Raw genomic sequence first — 25,124 nt, forward strand, 5'->3', positions numbered from 1 at the left:
ATCTCTCAGGAATTTAAACAGATCTTTCTAGGGTATCAAAGTGTAGACTATTCAATAACTATTTGATTACAATCCTCTTCCATATCTCACTATTGCAGCTGAGTCAGGAGCTTTTATTCTCTTTCTTTTACTTGTGTGCTGCATTGCTTTGATGTGTCCCCAGGAGTTGAGCATGGTCAGAGTTCACATTGTTTGCTCATGTCCCTTTCCCGTGTCTGCAAAGAAGTTAGCTGGCTTCTGTTTTTACTATTAGTAAACTCAATCTGCACAGGAACCCAGTTTTAAAAGAAGTCTATACAATCCTTTATATGTTTATTCAGAGTACAAACCATAGTGATATCAAATACTGTTGCTGGCAATGAAATAAAGTGGTATAATCAAAATTTATTTTCCTTTCATCCTCAAAACCATTACACATGGTTTCTGTGGCAAATTCTACAGACCAGCAAAAAAAAAAAGTGCCTTTTAAGCCAACAGCTGAGGTCAGTTCCTATACTCAGAAAGTAGCCACTAATTCTTAAACTGCTGCCTTCATAAAAGATAAGAAACTCTTAACCACGTAAGAGTGACTCAACATTCACTTCAGCACAGAGCAAAGTACCACTGGGTTACACTAAATACAACTTGGGATGAAAAATCCAATCCCCAGACAAAACCAAACCACATTTACATTAGATACACTCGTGAACATATCCCCACAAATCCCATCATCCTACTGGGATAATGAGTGAGTTCAACTCTAAGGCAGTGTCTGACACTCAGAACATTTGCCCAGCAAAGTTTACTGAAGGCCAAGACCTCAGTTACAGCTATGAATGCCAGGCTGTCTCTTCACACACAAAAATAACCTTACAGGCTATGCTAAGGGGTCTCTTTGCTGGTCATGATGCTCTGTCCAAGACATGTCAGGTTGGACAGAGTTTAACACTGATGATGTCAATGTGGTACCTGTTCTATGGATAATAAGCAGAGGATTTGAGACCACTGAACTGGCTAAAACTGATCACTATTAGCTTTTACTTTTCTCAATAATTTCACATCTTAGAAATCAAGGTGTGAAAAAAAACCCCAAGTGTAACAGGTGAATACAAACTAGAGAGATTCTACTGACCACAGAAAATCTGTAAGCCTAAAAGACACAAGGCATTCATTCATCTTGAAAGAAACAAAACTAGGTCAGCAATTTGAGGAATTAATCTCTTTCCTTACCCAGAACTCTGCTTTGCCATTGCCTTTCTTGCACCGTTCTGCCAGCACAGACACCCCCACAGTCACTTCAGACAGTGGCTCCTCTGCTGCTTTCATCAGCACTATCTGGATCACCCGGCCCTCGTAAATGTGGGCATCAAAAGTCGATTTCCATTCAGGATACATGGTGGGTTTCTTCTGAACTAGAGTTTTGCCTCTCTCTGAAAGCCACAAAAGAAAAGAACCAAAACTGTAAAATGTATACAGATCTAATATTTAAACTCAACAAAATAAAAGAGGGAACACTTATACTGAAACTAAAAGCAGATTTACTGCTTCTTTTACTGTTGTTGGAACAAGGTTTAAATGCTCAGTTCAAAAGTTCTTGACATGGAAGACAAAGCCCACCCCAATGAACATGGAAAGACAGTGAAGGGGTTAACATGGAGCTGGAGAGCAGGAGGGACAAACCCTGATATGGAATTCATAAGTTGGTTTAGTCAGTCACAACTTGACAGGGAATACTTGCACGGCTCCATTCTGGTATAAATCTCCATGAAGTGTCATCTGATCATGGTGAATACCTACTGCTATAAGATAAATTAAGATAAACCTCACACTGACCCAGTTTAAATTGAAACCAGTGTCTGAGAGATGAAAGGCTTCACATTTCATTAATCTACTTCCAAGTTATACCAACATTTCACTTGTATTCATAAGCCACTCTCCTTGAGCTCCTTGAGCATTGTGCTCAACCATGACTGCTACTTTTTAAAGGATATTTCAGGGCCTTATCTGCCCTCTGTAGTACATGCAGACCTTGTGTAGTCAAGGAATAAAAAAAGCTAAAATTACCTCAAGAAATGTATTTTTTCTCCCTTATTTTTTCTTTGGTTTCCTTTAAAAGCATCTCAGTTTTGTAAGGAGTTTTACAGTGCTGCACTACTCTTATTAGATGGATTATTTTTTTTTCTTTTTTGCCAAGAAAGGCTGGATGATCCTTGAAGTCCCTTCCAGCCTGGTATTTTATGATTTTAATACACAGCTTCTGTCTCTCTTTCTACCCATTATACTTATTTCTTCCTGTCTATATCTTGGGCACATAAAATAGCCAGTGACTGCACAATCTGTGACAAGCTTTGGCATATTTCTACATCTGGGTCTCTAAGTCCCATCAACACATCCAAAGTGATGGTGCCTCCTAAGAAACCACATCCAGCTCTTCACTGTGACTCTGGCACACAGTGCCAATTCCCAGTTTTCTTCTGATTTGCTGCCAAGCCAATTATTCTCCATTTGTGCCCTGAATACAATTTTCTACATTCTACACAATTTCTGCTATTTATTGAGATCTTTTTTTTTGCAACAGGAGTGATTCCTAAGTGCCTCTCCAGCTCTGAATGATCCATTTTCTGTTATGATATCAAGGCAGTAGTAAAGCAGATTAAATAGTTGGACCCCTCCCCAGGAAGTTGCAGTGTGGTCTGTTAGATATTTAATATTTTAAAATCTTCCTGGAAATTCAAGGCAAAATCAGTGTTCATTCCTTAAGAGCTTGCTGGATGCACTCCTCTCAGCTGTGCTGCAGACAAGCACAGGGAATGATGTCCTTGCACTGCTTTATTAGGGAATGCCTGCCAGCAGCAGCACTGGGAGTTATAGCTTGGACACAGCCCTGAGCCACTTGCCAAAGGACATTCCAAAATGCTCAGAAATGGCCACCTGAGGGCCTCTCCATTCCAAAACTTGAGCATTCCTCCTCTACTCAGTCAAAAGCTTTTCTCTTGAATTTGGGGAACTGTGCAGAAGGCTCAAGCCCTTCACAGTGCAAACCTACTTCCAGAGCCCTGTTCAACGAAAAAAAACTTGAAAATATTGTCACAGAATCACTGAATTGTTTAGGTTGAAAAAGACCTTTAAGATCATCAAGTCCAACCACTAACCCAGCACCACTAAGGCCGTCATTAAACCACGTCCTCAAGTTCCACACATACATATATACTAAGAGATTATTAGGACAGACTATAAAGGTGAGGAGGGGGATAAAAAGCAGGCTGGCTGCACAGCAAGGCTTTTACACTGGCCTGCATTTTGGATTGCTAAAGCCAGACCTCTTCATCAAAAACTCACAGTTCAGGAGGCATCCTTGGCAATAGGAAAAATTGCATATTTTCTGAACCTCTTACAGTAATTTAGGGTTTGCAGAAACAGCAGCAGTTTGTGAAGAGTTGGTAATACTCTTTGTAAGATTCTTAGAAGGGGAAAGAATAATTCCAGTCTGTCCACAGGCCTCTCCTCTCCCTATTCCCATGTCCCAGTTCATACCTGCTTTGATCAGTCAGCTCTATACATTTTAACCCTACATAAAAACAAAAAGAAGGTGTCTCAGTTACTGGAAACAGCCATGCTGTTTTTGTAATTAAAATCATTCTAATCAAGGATTGTCATGGATCACAATCCCTTGTCTGCAAATGAACATTGAAGTGTCAGCAAAGAACAGCCTTCTAGAGCTGTTCCTGCCTCTGCTGTACTCAGGCCTCCTTGGCTTCTCGGCTCGCACTCTTGACTTCAAAACACATCACATGTTTGCAAACTGGCTCAATGCCTAATCATCAAGCTCTATGATTTTCTTCTTCCTATACAATAAATTTTTCCTTGATTGTGTTTCACCTTTCAAATCCAAAAAAAAGCTGTTCCAGATCTTGTCAAACTCACAACAGGAGCATTAGATTATTTTCCTGATTACTCAAATCACTCACTTCTCCAAGGAGTTCCATCTCCTCTGCCTTTTTCAGTACGTCAAAGACACATGGAAGCAAAGACTAGAAAATATTGGGACAATTCTACTTTTCAAAAGCAAATGGCTGGAAAAAACCCAGTGGATTTATTTTGATTGCTTTCATTTCTCCACATCTTCTGGCAGCTGCAACACCTCCAACACCATTTCTTCAGAGGTTTCTCCCAGCAGATTAGCAAACTACTTCTTTGGAACTAAGTGCATTTCCTGGATGACAACACTTTCTGGAAAAGTTACTTCACCTTGTATTTCAAGTCTTAATGCAGCTTTTACCCTCAGTAATAAGGTTCAACCAATCATGTTGTGAGGAAGAAGAAACTTCATCCTTTTCTGCATTCTTTGATGTTTGTGCATCTCTAGAGCCATAGTGCAGGATTAGAGAGCTGCAGTCTAGCCTAATACAGCAATTCCCTCTCATCCTGTTTGGCTACAGTGGTATAATCTAGCCAAATGTCACAAAATATTATATACCTTTGGACCAGTTTCTGTTAAGATGAGATCTTTGAAGGCTGAGGGCCTGGTGAGTCACTTGGTCTGTTCAGTTGGAGAATACTGAGGGGAAACCTCATTGCAGTTACAACTTCCTTATGAAGGGAAGAGGGGCAGGCACTGATCTCTGCTCTTTGGTGACAGTGACAGAACCTAAGGGAATGGCCTGAAGCTGTGTCAGGGCAGGTTCAGGTTGGATATTAGATAAAGGTTCCTCCCAGAGGCTGGTGGGGCACTGAAGGGACCAGGGAATGGTCACAGCCCTGAGGCTGACAGAGCTCTAGGAGCATTTGGACAGCTCTCTCAGGCACAGGGTGTGACTTTTGGGGATGGTCCCATGCAGGGCCAGGAGCTGGACTCAGTGATCTTTCAGGGTCCCTTCCAGCACAGCTTATTCTGTGTTTCTGTGCTAAGAGGACCTTCAGTGTGAGTCACTTCAAGCAAACAATTCACCCAAAATAAACTGCATCTCTCATCATTACCCATCCTCCAAGCCAATGAAGAGCATTTGCTGCTCTGTGACAGTTCTCAGCTGCAGTCCAGCTCCCAGTTTCCCAATAAGGAAGCCTTGCTTTAAGGTGGGGGTAGAGAAAACAGTCATTATTATTTCTCCCATTGCAAAAGGAAAGCTCACATTGAAGTGCTTGGCATGACAGGAAGAGAAGGACTCACTGCCATTCACAGATTAAGGAGGATTACAGTATTTCTCAGAAACTTACTAATATTCAGAAAAGCATCCCCATTTGCAACCTCACCTGTAGTCAGAGCTTCCTTCATCTTGATAGCACAGAAAGGCTGTAGTTGCTCTCCTTGATTCTGCACAGGTCCCAGCTCAAACGAGTTGAAAGATATCCGTAAAAAGGGGGCCATTGCTCAGGATAATACACAACCTGTGGAAAGAAAGAAATAAAAATCTCAGCATAAAAGACCTGGTCTGAGATATGTAATAAAGTGACATATTTCTCAGCAGCCATCAGAGCTTCTATTGAAGCTACAATCAAATGGTTTCTATTCTTGTATTGCTTCCAGGTGGCAGTTCACAAATCCTAGGATGCATCCAGAGCTAGTGATCCAACCTGTGAGCCTCCAATCCTGCACACACCAGGCAAAGAGAAGAGAGACAGGTGGAAAAAGCTCCAGGGCTACTGTGTCACCTGTTTTAAAGTGTCAGAAATGACAAGAATTCAAAACACCTGTAATTTCTAAGTCAGCAAACAGGTGTTTCATTACAGTCTTCCCCCATTCTTAAGAAATCTTGAATTTAAAGTAGATTTCAGTTTACAACTCACAGCACCTTTAGCAATAGAGTTTGTCCTGTATGTCACATTGTTTTCTGACACAAAAAGGATTTATCCAAAGGCTAAGAGAAGAGTCATCTGGGAGAAAAGCAATGCTAGTGCATTTGGAGAATGAGGGATGCAAGGAAGGAGGGATTAGGAGGAAAGAAATAACAAGGTAACAGGAAAAGATGGTGGAAAAAAAATTAAGATTTGAAATGGGGCTGAACTGGCCTTCTGACTGTAGTTTGCCAACCAGCTCAGTCAAGCAGCATTAGGAAGAACATTTCAAGCAATCGTGCACATGCTGGCATTTTTTAATGCAAAGACATTGACCTGAGAAACAATTAACATTTCTCTTCTATTTCTGAAGGCCCTTGCAGTCATTTAGATAAGAGACTGAACTCAAGTCTCTGCAGCAAGACAGCATATAGCTCCTGACAGCATCATTTGCACATCTCACACTCTCCTCATGTGGGGACCATTTTCAATAAATGGAAACTTTATGACTTTTAGTGAGTCAGGTTTTTTTTAACTGTTTCCCCACTTTATTTCTGTTGAGTAAAACAAGAGTTAGAAAGCAAGTTTAGGATTACTTCACATGACTGCTTATCCCCCTGAAGAACAAAAAGTCTCGAACATAATTCTCATTCACACAGACACACAATAAAGCAATAACCCTCCCAAACTAATCCACTGCTTATTGCAGCTTGGGGCACTATTTCATGAGTGTGGAGATTGAGGTGACCTCACAAAGAAAGAAAAATAGACAGCTTTTTTAAAAATTAACAAATACCATCTGACTGCTCACTTTCAGAAATGCAACTCAAGCACAATACTCATCAAAAGTTTTAATGAGGAACATATTTTAGCTGCTCAAGAGACCCTGTGCTCACTCTGTTCAGAACTACACCCCAGTGCTCAGCTACAGGACTGGCCAACAGCAGATCACATATCATTACTACTCAACATGCATGTAAAAGAAACCAGATTTCTGGCTTGTTCAACGCTGGGAAACAGCTCTAAGACCTGCTGAGGCCATAGGTAGAAACAAACAGGGTAGGTCAACATGTAGCTGCCGCTGGAAGGTTTATTTAACAGAATCACAGGAGAATTCTGCTGTAAGGGACAGCTTGCCCAGCAAGAAGTCTCAATTTCCAGTAAGCCTGTGACTATATGAACAAAAAATTGGAAAGCATAGACAAAGCCAAACTAACAACTGCACTGATTTCACTCATCCCATGTGACTCAAGCCAGTGTTAGTCCTGAGACAGAATACAAGGACTTACAACTTCGTTTTTTATCTCCAAGTTATCAGATACAATAAAAACAGCTATGCATATACATTTTGAGTAACCCCACCATCTTTCTCATTTCCAATGGCCAAATACATTTGGATGCCATATTTTTACCTCTGCTTCATAGTTTTGAATATGGGTATTTGTTGTAGTTTCATTGGACTCAGCTTCAGTTCACCTCCAATGCTAACTTCTCACTCAGAAATGCTACACACAAGCAATTCAGCAGTTAGGAGAAAATACGAATATACCAGAGTTTTTGATGATGTTCAAAGTCCAAGGCCACAGTGGAAACCAGAAGATAACTGTTTGCTTTTACATTTAATAACAGCTTATAAAGAGCTCAAACAAACTCAGCAGCTGCCTGGTCTTGCCAAGTTTCTCCACTCCTACACATTATGCTTTTTTCACAGAAGCAAACATCTTAAATGCCTGCATGCAAACTATTCACTATATATTGTAGACTACATTGTGACAGAGAGAGCTTAAGTGAGAAAGGAGGGTTTGGATGTGCTCCTCAAATACACTTTCTGATCCTTTCCTATGCTAAGATGTACTGTGAGATAGTTGACAAGCATCAGTTGCACTGCTCTAAACAAAAACATACCGCACTAAAACTGGTTTTGGCAATGAAACTTAGTGAAATAGATTAATTTTAAATCAACAAAGGTTCTCAAAATCCCTGCTGAGTACATTCATGTGAGAACACACTCATGTGAGAGCACATTTGAGAAGAAAAGAACTGAAAGCAGCACACAGGCTTTTCTTGTTGCATTTTAGACAAGAGACTACCTCCAGTCTCCGTGACTGTGACAGAAGTGACAGCACAAGTGCTGACTCTTGTTTTAGGGGCTGTATCTGTCAAAAACTGAAACTGCTGCAAAACACCAGCTTTGAATTGAGGGAGATTGTAAAATCTACTCATATAATCTGCATTGCAGCTATGAAGCATTAAAGCCAAACTGTTTTCCCTAAAGGCCAAGATTTTATCCAAACCAAATGGTGGAAAAACTGAGATGTCAGCTCCAAGAATACTCCAAGTCTAAATGACAGGCTCAATATCTCAGTTTCAAAGTCAAAGTATAATCTGAAAAAAAACAGACCCAAAAACAACACTAAGGGAAAAACACTCCAGTAACATTACCCTGTATGAAGTACCTGGTGGTGGCCACAGTGGTTTAGAGCACACCATCAGATGCTGTCTTGAACAACATTCATTTTGTCAAGGATCTCATATCTTCTCTAATCCAAACTAAACCCATGTTCTATGCTATCTGCGACAGATTCTGCAAAATCCACAGTACTTTCCATTGAGCTTTAAAACTGAGATGTTTAGATTGTTTAGTGTGGAAAGAAACTCAGCAGTGTTATTATCAACTGCAGAGAGAGAGGGGGAAAACTGGAAACATCTTCACATCATCAATGTCAACACCTGCCAGATGAATAAATGTTCAATTTTCACATTGATGTGTTTGTAACATGTAGTTTTAAAGAAAGCAAATATGAAATATTTAATATATTAAATCTTAAATATTCCAAGGAAGATTTTATCAAGATTTGATGGCACAAAATTCAGATTAGATTAAAAACCTTCTCCACAGCAACCAAAAGGATAAAGGGTAAATTCTGCAGCTTCTCTCCCTCCAACAGTGCCCAGCTCTCAGGGGCTGGCAGCAAAGGCAGCGCTTGCCAGGGTTCCTTTGTTGCTGTAATTCTGCCTCATTATAAACAGCGAGGACAAACCAGCCCTAGCACAGCCCAGAAACGAAGACATGGTTGTAACTTTTACACAAAGCAGGAAGGCACATCAAAGCAGTGGATGATGTGGAGGAAAAGCAGTGGATGATCTGGAGGAAACACTGATACTGGCTGACAAAAGAGCACTGAAGAGACTAAAAACCAATAGGCCCAAACAGAGCCAGCCTGTTCCATCACTGATAAGGACCACACATCCATGAGAAATACAACTGAGAAACCCTGCTGGCTTGTGCCTCTGATTCCCCTGTATTAGTCTGAAATGTTTTGCAGATGGGTGTAAAGCTGCAACACATCACGGCTGCTCCATGCCATCTCACAGAACTGCTCTGGTACCATGAAATGCCTGATTCCTGCTTATCTCCTTGCTGAGGCTGCTTCCAGGGCCACACAACTGCTCTGGGAATCACCAACAGCACCACACACAGATGAACAACGCATTCTTCCCCGAGAAGATGAAGCAGTAACCTTTTCTTCTTTAAGATGCAAAAATATAGATTATATCTAAACTTTTTTATACAAGGGTTTCCTGTACTCTATTCTGGACACGTACAAGTAAGAGAGCAACAAATTCCTGTCCAACTTACAGCCCCCACAGCACTTCCAAACACACAAATAAGGGTCTCTGTGGTCTTCATGTAGAGCCTGCAGAGGTGATTATGTTGCTTGCTTGGCAATCACACAAGAAAGCCTGCAAATAAAGCTGCTGGAAGAGTGATGAGCATCCTTCACCAGTGCAGACTGTGAGTTTTCATTGCTCCCATGTGTGACAACCTGCACTCCCTGCACTTTTGAAAGCTGTATCCTTTCAGCTGATGATCCAAGAGAGAAAAACAGTATCAGTGCTGTAGGTCAATTCACTGAACCAAAGGAACATGGTGTCAACCACTATCTACATTGTACACCTAGGATTAGTCTACAGAGACTTTTTGCAGGTTCTGTTGCAAGCCCTGGCCTTTATTTGATGCTCTGAAGGTAAAAGTCAATCTAAAAATGAAGTCAATTGACAAGAGGCTTATTATATTTGCTGTTATGAACCTTGTCAGAAAGATACATAGCAGCAGCCTTTATAAGCTGGGCTTCCCTAGGCACTACTGCTACCCAAATAAACCCTAAAAAACATATCCAACCTCAAATCACTTTACATTGTAATGATGAACACTCACAGCCACCTGAGATAGCAAAAAAACCCCATCATCCTTATGTGCTGCTTTGAAAGCTTAAAATCCACAGAGGGCTTAAAAAGTGCTCTCCACAAAACAGGGCTAAACTGATATGTTGCATGTAGGGCCCTGCAAAAAAACAAAAAGGAGAATTCTCCATAAATACAGCCACTGCATCAGCATCACTCGTGCTTTTATTGAGGTTTAGCCATTAAGGTACAGCTATCTCCTATGAATGGTTCAATTCAGAAATTAGAATTGTGGGACTATACTCTTGAAAGCAAAATATATGCATCTAATGGTATTTTAAAAGTGCAGTTATCTTCAGAAAGACAAGGATAAAAAGAGTACTTTTAAAACAACCCAATCAAGTAGAATTTCTGCAGTAATAGTTCTAAAACAGTATATCTTTATAAATGCTTTTAAATAATTACACAACTTTATGAAAAGCAACAAAAGACAACAAAAAATTAACTCACAATTCAATTTACTTCCTGTTAAACTTGCTGCAATTTTTTTTTTCTGGTTCATAATATCAAAATGACAGTTCATACATTGAATTTCAGTATAAATGATGCAAGTTTTGGCGTTTATTTTTATTTTTTTTTAATAGTACAACTAGGGTGGCTCAAGGTCCAAAGCCTAGCTTGGAAGAAGTGCAGCTACCATTTCCTGCCCTTCCTCCCCCAAGTATATTTTCTTTCAGATACTTCTGCTTTTGCTGGGTTAGACCAAGTCCAGAAACAGTAACAAATACATAAGAAAATCTGTCACTGTGTTGCAACAGTCTGGAGAGGAATACATCCAGATAAGCCATGTAGCAAGCAATGTTCCTTGGTTTCATCGCACTTGGCCAGAAGCACAGATATTTCCAAATTTCCACACTTTTTTGCATGCTCAGCAGTCCCCAAACTGCCCAAATTTGTGGCTGCTGTCTAAATTGCTGGTATTTCCCCAACACCATTCAAGGCAAAAATAATTACTGATATCTTCCCTTATCATTACAATGAGAAGCTTTTCAAAATATGAACACCAGAAATATTTTTCTAAACAGGGAAACTTTTTCCATCTTGGCAGCACGAACTCCTGGAAGCTCAAGGGGATACAGATTGAGGGGGGATGCAGATTGGAGGCAAGGACAATGTAAAACAGACCAGATTTTGGGAGCCTTTAGGAAGACAACAGAGCCAAATTTACTTGAGCATAGGATGACACGATTAGCTCAGCAACAAGAGTTGACTGTTCTTAAAGTGGTTTCAAGTGCATTGAGGATGAAAAAACTCTGGATTTTACACTCAAAGATCAGAAAGTTGAGGAAATAGTGGTCTCCCAAAGAGACAGCAGGCCAGGCTGTCACGCAGCATATGCTGCAAGATAAAAACAGCACTTTACACCAAACATCCTTTTTTTGGAAATGGAGAACACTTGAAGCAACAAAGTTGGCTTTTCCAATATTCCACAACCACTACTTGGTGGGGAGAAGGGGGAAGTACTGTCAGCTGTTTTTTTCTTTAGAAGTGCATAAGAAACAGCCATTTAATTTTTTTAATTTTTTATTTTTTAGGGTCCCGAGTTCTCCTGTGAACACACCGGACTAAACATGAAAACACTACAGGACAGTTTGTCACCATCACCAAAATCAAGCTTGAAACAAAAGTGCAAATGAATCCCCTTCATTAATTTCAAACCCAAACATCAGACATTAGAAACACAGGAGAAGTTAAAAGCTGCCTGAAGCCCAAAGACTTTGTTAATTATTTCTGATAGCACAAGCTGGTATCATTTGTTAAGTACAGCTGAAACAACATTTTGGAAGGATTAATACAATGGGGCTGGCTGGAGAGACCCTTACAAGGCTCCAGGTGAATGAACAATTCATTAATATCAAATCACACTATGAAATGGGAGCATGCCCAAAAATGTTTTTATAGGGGGCAAACCTTGGCTTTCCTCTATGCAATGCATAATTTAGGTCTAATTAGGAAGCTTCTTTTTTTCTTTGACATGGGGAATAAGTAGAGGCTGAGGTTTTTTCCCTGCAATTAAGTAACACAATCCCTTCCACATGAGAGGAAAAAAACCTATACTGTGAAAGGGATGAAGTTACACTTCTCTATAATAACACAGCCTGTAGCCAAGCTCTACACCAGGTCTGGCTCTGTGTCATTAAAGAGAGCACAGGAGGACCTGTGCTGAGTCTGAGCCCCTGATCAGCTCCCAGCTCCCACTTCCCCAGCTGGCAGAAATCGGGGCAGTTTTTAGTCAGCATGACTGAATTGCAAAACTGCACTTGAATTTTATCATGTGAATACAAATTCTCCAAAGGAAGCATGCCATTCTGCAAAAAGCTTCATAGACTTTTTTTATAACAATCAGAACATGAGGACAGCTGAGCTACTAACAGCTTTCAGAAGGACTAAACCAAAGGAAAAGTGCCAAAGAAAATCCAATGTACAGTAACTGTTTCAGTACCACGATAATCAAGTGGACAGGATTCACATTCAGGCATATTCCAGTAGCATATTTCTCCTCTAAACAAGGAGATATACACCAAGCCATCCTCCAGTTAATTCTGGATGAATACTTATATCAAGGATCCATTATAACATCTAAGATTTTCTGGCCTTCCAGTGCCTAAAGGGGCTCCAAGAGAGTTGAAGAGAGACTTTGGACAAGGGCCTGGAAGAACAGGACAAGGGGGAATGGCTGCCCACTGACAGAGGGCAGGGTTAGATGGGATATTAGGAAGGAATTCTTGGCTGTGAGGGTGGGGAAGCCCTGGCACAGGGTGCCCAGAGAAGCTGAGGCTGCCCCACCCCTGGGAGTGTCCAAGATCAGGTTGGATGGGGCTTGGAGCAGCCTGGGACAGTGCAAGGGGTCCCTGCCCATGGCAGGGGGTGGAACTGAGCGAGCTTTAAGGTCCCTTCCAATCCAAACCCTTCCAGAATTCTGTGATTTTCTGCTCAATTATAAGCTTCCTGGAAACTGAGATGTATTTGCCAGAAAGAATAATAGGTAACACCAACAACGTATTTTCAAACCAAACAGAAAACACTGCCTCTCTCTTCAAAACACTGAAGAGGTTTTATGTTTGGGTAGTTTTTTTATATTGAATTCCCTTCACACTAAAAAAGCCAAATACCATAAAGATAGTAAGTCAATCACAGTTTAAGATAAAAATGATTTTTTAATTTTTCTTATTTTAAAATGTACTGAGTCTACGTGAACCATGAAGAGGGAAAAAATGGAAATAAAGAAACTGGACATTCAACAGATTTAGAAAAAAAATCCTTCTGAAACATTGCAGTAAGAAAACAATTTCAGTTTGCTCTTTTGAAAACATCAGCAGATCATGCAGTCTAAGTGCCTCTCAAAGAGCACAAGCCTCCAAGTCAGAAATTTATCCTGCTGCCAGCACTTATGACCTAACCCTCCAAGTATCTGGAAAACCAGAATATTCATTAGCTGAGAGAACTGTATAATCATTCATACACGCTGGAAAGCTGCTGCTCAGATAACCTCATCAGAGGGAGCACAATTCAGCCCATGCATATGATCAAGGCTTTTAAACTAAAAGGGTGCAGGAGTTATGAACCAAAAGTTTAGCTCATTAACTGTGTATGGAGTTGTAGCAATAGATCCAAGTCCACCCTCCTGACTGCACCTGGCATTACTGGGGTTGTTTGGTTTGTTTTTTTTGAGATGACCTTGAGGTCCCTTCCAACCCAAACTATTCTGAATCTGCCTTTCTGAGCATGATGCTCCTCTTGCTATTTCCTGGTAACTCAGAGGCTGCTCAGGGCGTGTAGGAATCATCCTTTTATCCTGGTTGTTTCATTACTGGGAATGTGAAAGCCAAAAACCACAAGAGAAATGTAAATAACCAATCTTAGTCAACTTAATCAAGATCTTTTTCTATGGTTTATAAGCTGAAAATAAACAGTGAAGCCTTACATGCATTACTACCTGTGACTGTGATTTCTCTTTTGCAATGAGGAGAGAAAATAAGCACAACTCTGTTCCACTGAAGATGTATGGGGTGATGCTAAACAGTGAATGGCCACAGGGGTTGATAAGGAGAAATTGGAAGCAAACATAACCCAAACTTATTTTTAATTAATACAGCATTGCTCCTGCTGTAATTTCAAGGTTCAGCCTTCAACTTGCAAAAAGAGATAAGAAAATGGAACCACAAATGATTTTTAACTATTCCCTCCACTCTGAATCACCTTCTGGAAGAAATGAGTGTATAAAACTTTACAGCAGACCTGGCAGTCCCAAAAATATAGAGAACAGTCACAGCTCATTAACAGCAAGTTGAATTTAAGTATAGAGAGATCTTAAAAAAATTTGGATTACTTAAAGGTAGCACAGAGTTTGCATAACAAGTTGTAAACTCAGAGTGAGATGTGCAGTTTAATACTATTTTAAATTTCTTCCTTTTTTTTAGATCCTCCTGATAAGTATTTAACAGCAAACTTTTTTTTTTTTGCCTTTTTCTGAATTTTGTGGTTTAGACATATAAACTCCACACTCTGATGGAACTAAACACTTAGGATTCATGTCTGCTAATACTGAATGGTTTTCCAGTAAATGAATAAAAATATATCATTTTTGTACCTTTAAGGGGCAAGAAAGCAAAACCTTTAAGAATTGAAATGTCTGGCACACAAGACAGTAAATGAGAAAGAAAAAGTTAAATGAAAATCCCTGGAGCTTCTGATAGGCCAGAACCTTGTTTGTAAAGCCAATCATGTCAGGACATGCTCAACTCTTTTAGGTTTTGAGAGCATAAACAGTTATGTGGACTCGGTGCTCTCAGGAACACCCTCTGGGCGCCTTCCAGAAATGTTATTCCTACTGCCTGAAGGACTCACATTTCTGAACGGTGAAAATCAAATTATTAAATGTGTATTGTTCACCATGGCTTTTTCCAGCTTCCACTCCAGTGCTCATCCTACTAAAACTGGAGAATCACTTAAAAACACATATTTTGCTTTTCATATGCAAAGCACTACACACATGAAGAAACACCAACCAAATACCCAGAACTTCGCAACACTGCAAGTCAGCACCTGTTTTGTTACTTTGTTGGGTCATTGCACTGGTCAATGTGTTGGTAAATAAGACGCAGACTTCACTTCTCACCTAAAAAAATACTTCCAGGAAGATACATGCAACTGACTTGCCAGGGTATCTACAGATTATCCAAAAAGTAACCGATGACAAAGTCTTTGATTACAGTTGTACTCTCGTGTCTCAGTTAATCCACAGAAGCAACAGTGTTCAATGATTTTCCTACAGAGGAGCTTTCCTGGCTCATTGTGGCCTCACTTTCTCCATCACTAAATGGATAAATAAGTTAAAGTCTTGGTCACTTTCCCTGCACCTTCCAATTGTTTCTGACTTTTGCTGCCCATGTTTCTTCTGCCACAGAAGTGCTCCTTTATAATAACTGTCATAGCAACTTGTTTTGATTGAAATGACACGTCCTAATGGTCTGCTTTCCAGCCACGCTGGGATACTGGAGGTGACAGCAGGCTGGGGGTTTTTCTGTGAGACCACTCAGTTAAAAGAAATGGGGCATGGCTGCTAGTGGCACACAAAAACTCAGGAGGAAAAGCAAACAGCTGTAAAGCCCCACAGCTCCTGAGGCAGCAGCACACACTGTGGGCACAATGCTCTTCCCAACACTCCCGGTTGTTTTAAAGGGGACGGGGAGGTCACAGAGTGAAGCCCACAGGAACCAGAATGCTCCATGAACCGTGTTCCTGCATGGAAAGATTGCTCATCCCCAGGCAGCCGAGTGGGAAATTCTCTTTCCACATGGTGTCATTTGTTTGAGTAGATCTACCCTTAATGGTCTGCCCAGCCCTGCCTCCAAATCTTTCCTCTGTGCATTAGTGCTATCCACGCTGCCTTGATTCTTTCCCTTCTCCAGTGCCAAGAGGCTCTTTCATGCTGTCTACTATGCAGCTTGCTTAATCACAGATTGCTTAATTATAATTGCCCTGGCATTTTGTGTATCTGAAACACCTTTCACTTCCACAAAGCAGCAAAGGAGCAAGTAGTCAGGGCTGACCAGGAGGCTCCTGGTGTTTACAGCAAACCCAGCACAAATTAGCTCAAAAAGATTCCTTTCTGCCTCGTGGTTTACAGCACTCAGCACTCCCCAGGCCACAGGATGCTGGCTTTTCCCCAGATCTGGATATTTGTTTCTAATACAGCACTAAATACATAAATCCTGGTCAAAATGATGGTTTTTTTCCGTATTAGCAATTACAGCTGAACCCACAGACACATTTTGTGACCAGGACTGAGAAGCAATTCACACAATTAAGAAGAGGTAAATAGATGCCCATAACCCACTTCTTACAAGAAGTTAATCCACATCCTGGATAATTTGAGAGTCCCGAGTACTGAGTAAACCAAAGTTAAATCAACTTCAGCCCAATGAATTACAGCTTTGTGGGAGAGAGCTGCAGACAGTTACATTTCCAGTCTTTAATAGACAACCCCATTCTGCCCCTGTGGGACCATCAAAAAATTAAATTATTTCCTCGGACTTGAAAAACAGCTATATTGAAAAATGTATTTTGCTTGTATTTTGAAAATGCTTAATTCAAAAGTGGTCTGGTAAATATAATTTTTATGCTCCTATGATGTATCTCCTTGTCCCAGATGCAGTTTTCCAAGCAGAGCATTAACATTTTCTTAACTGCTCTAAAACTAAATCCACCTCTCAAAATGAAGTTATAAAACCTATTTCTGACAGAAAATCAGCACTAAAAATTCATCTGAGGAGATATCAAAGGAAAAAAGAACCTCACGATTCTCTTGCAGCTGTCAGCACTCCACCCTCATCTAAGACATGCACTGAGAAACTGCATCAGGTGGGATGTGCACGTCTGTATCACACAAAGATCGGATATCCTGAGGAAGGAGAATAATTTTCATAATTATCTCCTCTCATTAACGTCTCGTTCCACTGAAGCTGTAGGGCTTTTTTAAATTTAAAAAAGTTATGAGGAAAATATTGCATAAAGCCCATCTTGATTTCCAACAATATGTCAATTAAATATAGTAAAGTTTGACACAATCTTGACTACCAAACTTATAAAACTACTTAGAGCAGCTCCCTTGCCAAATGGCAAAATTCAACTTCCATATCTTGTGTAAGTGAAACTGAGGAAAGTTTCCAGTATGACTGGAAATAGTGCATGTCATGAAGTGTTTCCTCAGTGGTAGAACTATTTCTCTTATTTTGTTAGGATTACAGATTATAGTTGAGTATAAAAAATACAGTATTTTAAGCAACAACATACACATCTCAACTAAATCATACAAAACTATTCAAGCTGCTCTCATTTTCTTTTCCAGAGAAAGAGATGAAAAGAAAAATGGAGAATAAACTGTGTTGCTGACTTCAGACATTACTCACAAAACCTACACAGAGACCTCCAGAACAAGGCCTGCATCTGCCCTACCATTACTTACAGAATAAAAGGGCACCTAGAAAATAAAATAAGGGCTTCTCAAAGAAGAAATAGAAAAAACCTGGCGAAGATAGATTTTTTTCCTGTTATTGCAAGTAACATTTTTCTAGCAATAGCATTCATTTATAGTGGATGATGGACAGGCAGAAGACACCCATCTGGCATAAGTAAATTAAATTGAAATTTTAATTCACAAATTGAAAATAGTTCCTTTTAAAAAAATTGTGCTAATCAATGCTTAATGTTAGCTACAAGGCTCAGTGCAGTGTAGCTAAACAGAGTACTTTTAAATTGGGGCATTAGGAGTTACAAGAGTTTAAATCTCTAGTTATTCTGGACTCTGATAAAATCTCCTCACGTTGCTACCTCTGAAAGATTCAGATATAACAAGTAACAAACACTACAGGTATTTAGTGCAGTTCTGGAGCAGTGATACATAGTGTAGGCACTACCCAAGAAATAGATGCTTCACCCTCCCCAAAAGTAGATCTGAGCAATTCTCTAGTTTCACTTTCAATCTTTGAACACAAAATCAAAATAGAAGCACTTTAACCATCAATCTATTGCATAATCCAAAAGCAGTTTAGGAGACTTAAATAGTAGTAGAGTAGTAGAGTTATTTCCATTGTTTGTAACTAACTTCCAACACCATGTTAAATTTTAGGACAAGCAAGTACAATAAACTCTGCCTGCAGAAGAGAAAACACTGTTCAGTTTGGTTTTTCTTGTCAGTAAATATTTTGTTGCTCTTGCTTAATTCAGAATAAACTTTCAGTATGCTCTACAATGGAAACATCAATTTCTGTTCTCCAAACAGAGAATGGTTAGAATCTCTAAACAATTTTCATTAACAACTTTAAAAGACAAAGTTTGAACTCTTCCAGCATCTCCTAGTGAAGTTACATGAGCTACACAGAGAAAAAGCTACTCCAGCGGAGCACAGTATTACATTTAAGATCTTGCATAAGGGAGTCAAAAGATCAAGGTTTGGGTTTGTGACCCATTTACTGTTGACCTCCCTTCCTCTGCTCCCTTTTGCCATCACCACCTACCTACTGCAAAGTGAAGCTGCACAAATGGTTATTGACAGGCGTGGCTACTTAGTAGCAGGCAATACCTCATCATAGATAAGGATTATCATCTAAAGTCTCAAACCATTTCTTTCAAACACACTCAACAGAGAGTGTCAATATTATACTTTCAGCAAGGTGCCAGAATGGCCAGTTACAGGTTCCAAACAGCAACTCAACACATTTCTGAAGCAATGAGTGACTGAACTTATAGTCAGAACTTTTTCTCCTGTCCCCTACAGCACAGAGAATCAAGAGCCTTTCTGTAATTTTGGAAAGATGCATTACGCACACAAGTTCATTAATTTGCTTCCGTGATTAGACAGGGACGAAGCTCTTAGGATTCCTCCTTGATATGAGTCATTATCATGGAAACTCCCAACTTCCGTGCTTACTCATAAACCAAGGAGCAGGAGTGCTGAGTAAGGACACAGCTCAGAACTGCACAGACAGGCAATGTACCATTACAAATCCTCATTAGAGCACTACGCTTACTAAAGCTCCCTTTCTGACTCGATCTTCTCGAGTGTGGCCCGGCTAGCTCAGTGATGAGGTTTCTCTTCACTCGAGTTTCGAGCCAGCATATGTTTGTGGGGTTCACTGATTTTCTTCAAGAATCCAAGTCTATAGAGCGAGTAAAGAAATCAGGGGGGGACTCTCTCTCTGGTTTGCATTCCACAGTTTATTTCTGTGAAGGGGAATCCAAAGGATGAGAGACAAAAGATTTGGGGTCTGGGGGGGTCTCTTTTAACAGGGTTTCTCGGAGGGAGGGAACATCAGAGAGGGAACCAATTATTTTCTCAGTTAGTACATTTTACAAACTTTCTACAAATCAAGGTTACACACGCCAAGATAAAAAATAACAGACACCAACTTCTTCAAATGCCCACAAAGGTGTGGGAGTATTCTATACAGAGGGGCAGAGGGGAGGGGGGAGGAGGGGGGGGGCTTGGTTTCCTGGCAACACAGGGGGGAAAGAAAGGGAAGGCAAGGTAAGCATGCCCTCTCAGCTTCCATAGCTCACAGGCATTCTGGGACAGGAAAAAGTTACAAACTTCCGTGTAGGAAAGAAGAGTTCTCTTCTCCCAACCCCGTGCTTTCCTGGGCTAAAGAAACTTCAAGCAGCTGGAAATGCCAGCGGGGTCCTCTCTTTACTCTATCCGGCCTCTTGCCGTGGGGCTGAGGAGAGAAACTTCAGTAACCATGGTAACTTGACGCCAGGTAAACAGGAGAAAGAGAAGCTGGGGGGGGAATCACAACTGAAAGATGGGAAAAGATACATTTCAGGCTATCAACTACAACACCTTTCGACATCCGTTTTTCAATTTGAAACAAATTTACCAAACTTAATATCCAAGGGGCATCTCAAAAAGTTTGTAGATTATCTACCCACCCTTGAGAAATGTCTTTATAAAATTATAAGACTTTTTTTTTTTCCTAAAGTTTTTCCTTTTAAGAGCCTTTGAACAAGTGGGATGTTTGAATTAACCTCAAGGACAATCTGCTGAAGAGCTGAAGGGCAGATCAATGTAACTGCATTTTAGTTTGGGATAAGAAGACTACAGGCCAAGCTTGATGTAGATGTCAGCAGCACCTTAAATGACGAGTCCTCAGTTGACATTTTACAGTGTTAAGCAAAACCTATTTTTTCTACAAAAGAGTTACCCTGAAAACCCTCAGGCTTCCCCTATAATAAATAATAAGTGAACCAAGCTGAACACAAGGAATGATGGAGAATGGAAATACACAGGAAAATGAAAAAAGAACTTTTGAGAGCCTAAATTTATTCTATTCAATTTTCTTCCTGATTTTTTACCCATCATTAGTAACAGTTTCATGTTATCGACTCACCTACCTGTCAAGAGGGTATCCAAAGACAGACCAATGACAAGACCAGCCTTACAACATGTTAATTCTTTAATTCATTCCCTTGCACACAAGTGAGGAATCATTTTGACAAAAGTTTCACAGCACCTCAAAACCAAAAAATCCTTTACTTCAAGGAACACTACAGCCCAGGTTCTTTGTTTTTCCTCCTGGTGCCAAGGCCCAGCTCGTCTCCATTTCAGGAGGAGCTCTCAAGCAGGAAACAGCAGCATTCTTTCAGGTTTCAACATTCACTGGACTCGCTACAAACAATGACTGAAACCTCATTTTCACATCCAAATGGGGAAAGATTAGATTGCAGAGAAGCAATTGATGACTTCTGCTACTATAGGGAGTAGTAACCATAAAAGTAGACAAGGCCCCAAGTTGAACTGTACTGTTTTCCTTTGAATCTGATCTTGAATGCACTATGACCCTGAGAAAGTTTTTAACTTCTCTGTTCCTTAGTTTGCTCTAATAAAACAATATATATACACTTGACAAAGTGCTTTAGTTGTGAAGTCTCACAATAGAAACTTTAATATTAAAAATTGGATTTGTTAACACCAGCTCTCAATTCAGTTTCAAACAAATGGCTCCAATTTACAGAGGAAATCAAAAGTACTTGGACTGAACCAATCCTCCAAACAACAAATACATGGAAGAGCCTATATTTGGAAATCAAGTCTGTCAATCACAGCTGTGTCTGCAGAACAGCTATCACAAGTCATCTAAGTGGTGAAGGAACGGCTGATAGGGAGCCGTAGCCTCTGGAGGCTTTGTGGCATTACCCAGCTGTCAAAATACAGTTCAGCTCCATGGGAACACACCAAACATTCCCAGACACTCTGCCTGTAAATTTACAAACACTCCATAAATAATGCTTAAGCATCTAACAGGAGAGAGACTCACACATGGCATTGAGAGCCAACAGTACAAGCAATGAGAACTACAATTTAAGATGAACAAATAGAGACAACATGAGCTCCTGAAGAGGTCAAGATTGTTTCCCCTTAGGTATTTAGTGGGTGAAACAATTGTTCTGGACCACACAATGTGCAGAGAGAAGTCAATAAGAGCCAAAGAGCAAAAAGGAGAGATCTACATCTGGAACAAGCGACTCAAACATGTTTGAAATCCAAATTGTTAAGGGAGTTTACATCACTGCCTGTCAACCGTATCTAGCATGGGATTAAAAACAGTTAAGAGGTGGGAGGGAAAGATGGAGAGGAACTTGAAAATTTTACTTTTGTTGCTGGCTTTCACCTGTGTCTTAATCATCCAGGGGACAGACCTTGATGGCCTGGATTTTGGGATACACACAACAGAAACAATTTTTCCTTCTCAAGCAAACTAACGGATTGCAGATACACAGTTCTGCACTATCAGAGATTTGAGTCTGCTTATGATTTTTTCAAGTGACAAACCCTAATTAAGTATATTCAGAAGAATTCTTTTCCTCTCATCGTTCCTCAGTTAGCTCCTATAACTTCTGGAGAATTTAAACTCCTCTTTTCGGAATAGTTTACAGACAAACATTCTTGCTCAAACAAACTATGGGAGAGTACATGGGAACACAAAGTTAACTAAAAAACACAGGAAAGAACAAGAAGCATCAACACCATGAGCACACTGGTATGATACTGGAAATTCCTAGGTCTTGAAAATAGGAATTAAGTACTTGGGGGGAAAAAACAGTTGTGCTGCAACTTGGGAATGAAGCACTCCACTATTTAAGGGAATAAATAGCTCATGTGTGAGTGTTTGGACCACACTTCTTTGAGTGGCAGTGTCCTTGTTGGGTTGCATTCCAGGGACCACAACTTCAGCTGAGCTCCTAAATCAGTATGTGTCTTCTTAGGAGGCATCTGCCAGGAAGAGACATGATGGATAAACCAGCCCTGACTGGGACCCAGCTCCTCAGCAGGCTCAGCAAAACTGAACTGTATCACCTCTAAGCTTGGGGACTGGAGTGGTGGGCCATCCCTACTGCATGGAGGGAGATGAAGGAGAGGGCTGGTCCTGAGATGCAGAGGCAGGGAGAATCCCCAAACTGTTTTAAGACTTTGGTCAAGGCACTTTTTTTTGTTTTTCTCTTCATCTTGTTGTGAGGGCAGCTGCATACTTATCGATTTCAGAAGGAACAAAGCACCAAAAGGAGAAAACCAGCTATTATTTACACTTTTTAAAAATCTTCCACGAGGTGCTGAGCCACAGAAAATCATTAGATGGATCACTGGATTATTTCCAAACAATAGTTCCTATTTTACCAGGAAGCTAAAGGATGGTGCCTTCTGAGAAAACACTGAGCAACTTTTTTGGAAGATGATCGACAGTTAATTGTGTCTATTCCATGTGCATTATCTGAGGATCATATAAATATTTCAGTGTGGCATCAGAAAGATAAAGCTCTCTGAATACATGCAGCTTAACCTTTATAAGCACATACTTCCTTCAGATTGCTCTTCTCCCTTTGGAAATACATTTTTTGAATGATAGACAGTAAAAATATATTATAATGCAGAAGTAAGTTAACAGGTGGTTCCCGTGCTCTGTGTATTTATGTACACAACTACAAATTAAATTATGACCTCTGTTACCCAAATGACTCACTCAAAATAGCAATAACAGCCTCTGACATGCACTACAGTCATGACTGCCAGCAAACTCCACTGAAGCTTCTTTAACCTCTCTGATTAGCAGATGTGGTTTTGGTTACTTACAAGTATGTCTAATTTTAATCATGACACTGAAGTTCCACAGACATTACAGGTTGTCTGCCTCAAAGGGACAGAGGAGTCTTTAAGTTTCATCCAAAAGAATTTAAGCTCTTTACTAGGACATGGCTATAAATCACCTGGAATGTTCTCTGAAAACACAGATATAGCTGTGTCTATCTCTCAAACATGAGATTAGTATCTCAAATAGATGAGAAACTTTTTCTTGTCCTCTAACAATTCCCCTCTTTTAAAATGCAAGTAATTCCACCTCAATGTCACTGTGAAATTACCACTGTGAAAAGAATTGACTTCAATCACAAACACAGTGAACAAGAAAATTACTGACACTATCTTCAGAGTAGTTTAAACAAAAAAACAAAACTCCCCCCAAAATAAGACACCATTCATACTAAATTAAAGAGAACAAAAAAACCTCACCTTCCTCCTCACTTTACACATTTAAGGAAGGTACTACTACATTACTACAGACTGCCTCAGTTCTAGTTTGCATATCAATCTTCATTTGGGCACTTCCCAACATTTCATAAACTCATTTTTCTGGCTGGCAGTGTACATGTGGCTGACATGGTACATGTACAACGTCTGAAACATGATTTAGGCCCCATGGGTCCTTCCAGCATGCAATGAAATAAAATGATCTGTTCTACCAATGACAAAATCTCTGTTCCACAGTATTCCTTGTTCCCAGGCAATTATCTTCTCTTTAATGTGGAAAGCTGGCAGCTTTCTTCAAATAGCTGCATAATAAATGAAATTGCCTGCCAAGAGTAATCGCCTGTCATACCTGTCTTTCATACTTGGCAAGGATTTCACTCTGCCTTCTAAACCTCTTGGATAGGGGCCGCAACCACGCTTAGGCAAGACAGAAACAGTCACATTGTTGGGGGAGTAGCTGGGATTTTTCCTTGAATACACAAGGTAGTCAATGAGTAATGCACTAACTCAAAAAGTCACCAAGTTTGTCTTTCTTAGGGAGCCCAGCACAACAGTCTGTGCTTCCTACCTGTTTCTAGTACAGGCTAACCACACAAACTCCAGTTTACAAAGTTAAACTCTATGAACCCAAATAATAAACAACAAAAGTAATATTTTGCAGACTCGCCATTAACCTCTTTTCCTGAATTTTCTTTGGTAGTATTTTCCTAGACAGATTGAGTTCTTTTCTAGGTAACCTATAACTTTTAAGACACGCGCTGTGGTAAATCTAAGCCACCGTGACCAAGTCCTTCAGGACCAAGTGTTTGCACCTGGCAGGAAATTGCAGCTGACCTCTGAAACTAAGAATCCACTTAAATGAGTCTTGTAGCCTGAAAACTTTTCCTGCTTTTCCAGATAAACTGGGCAGAGCCACGAGAGAGCAGCTTTCCGCATTGTAAATGGACCAGCAGCCAAATGGAACTGCTTCCTCCTCACTCTCTTGGGCACTAACACTAAATCAAGAACAATTATTTGAAATACTACATGTGGCTCTGTACAAGGAGACAGAGCTTCTTGCAACTGCCATAGTTTATCACAACTAAATAACCCAAATTTAGACAATAACTCAAATATGAACAACAGAAACCAAGTCAAGGAACAACCAGCAGAGGAACCCTCATGTTTCAGATGAAGCATCCCCAGGAATCTTTTCCCTGTCCAAAAAGAGACAGCTTGGAGTCAGAAAGTAAAAATATTAAAGCCATGCCCTCATAGAGAAGATTTAGGATTTAGCAAAAAAACACAACTCTGTGAGTGAAGTAAAGCACATGAATGTTTCACTAATCTAACAAAGCCTTTTTCAATATGATTCCATAAAAAGTTATATTAGTCCCTGAAAATAATCAGGACTCTGAATGTTTCCACAGGCACCAGGGGGGAAAAAACCCAAACCAAACAAAAACACGAACCAGAAAACCAGGATCAAAGCACACAGTAAAGCGTCAGGCATCAAACTCTGGAGCTATAACAAAGGCTTTACAATCTAAAAAAGATTACATGGTTGCCA

At 40.2% G+C, this 25,124-nt stretch overlaps 1 protein-coding gene across 4 annotated transcripts in view; it reads right to left on the reverse strand.

The window, feature by feature from the left end:
* The window catches only part of PRKCD (protein kinase C delta), a 60,328-nt gene that overhangs the window by 20,146 nt on the left and 15,058 nt on the right, over nucleotides 1-25,124 (reverse strand). For all 4 annotated transcript variants that reach the window (XM_088061831.1, XM_088061830.1, XM_088061832.1 and 1 more), the window contains exons 2-3: nucleotides 5,230-5,364; nucleotides 1,210-1,409 (exon numbers count right to left, since the gene is read on the reverse strand). In XM_088061831.1, the coding sequence (XP_087917957.1) occupies nucleotides 1,210-1,409; nucleotides 5,230-5,344 (315 nt within the window). In that variant the 5' untranslated portion in view covers nucleotides 5,345-5,364. The remainder of the gene's footprint in view (nucleotides 1-1,209; nucleotides 1,410-5,229; nucleotides 5,365-25,124) is intronic.

The sequence above is a fragment of the Pseudopodoces humilis genome, chromosome 13, assembly GCF_049639895.1.
Source record: "Pseudopodoces humilis isolate 2021_Gansu_Grassland_sample_001 chromosome 13, ASM4963989v1, whole genome shotgun sequence".
Classification (NCBI taxonomy): Eukaryota; Metazoa; Chordata; class Aves; order Passeriformes; family Paridae; genus Pseudopodoces; species Pseudopodoces humilis.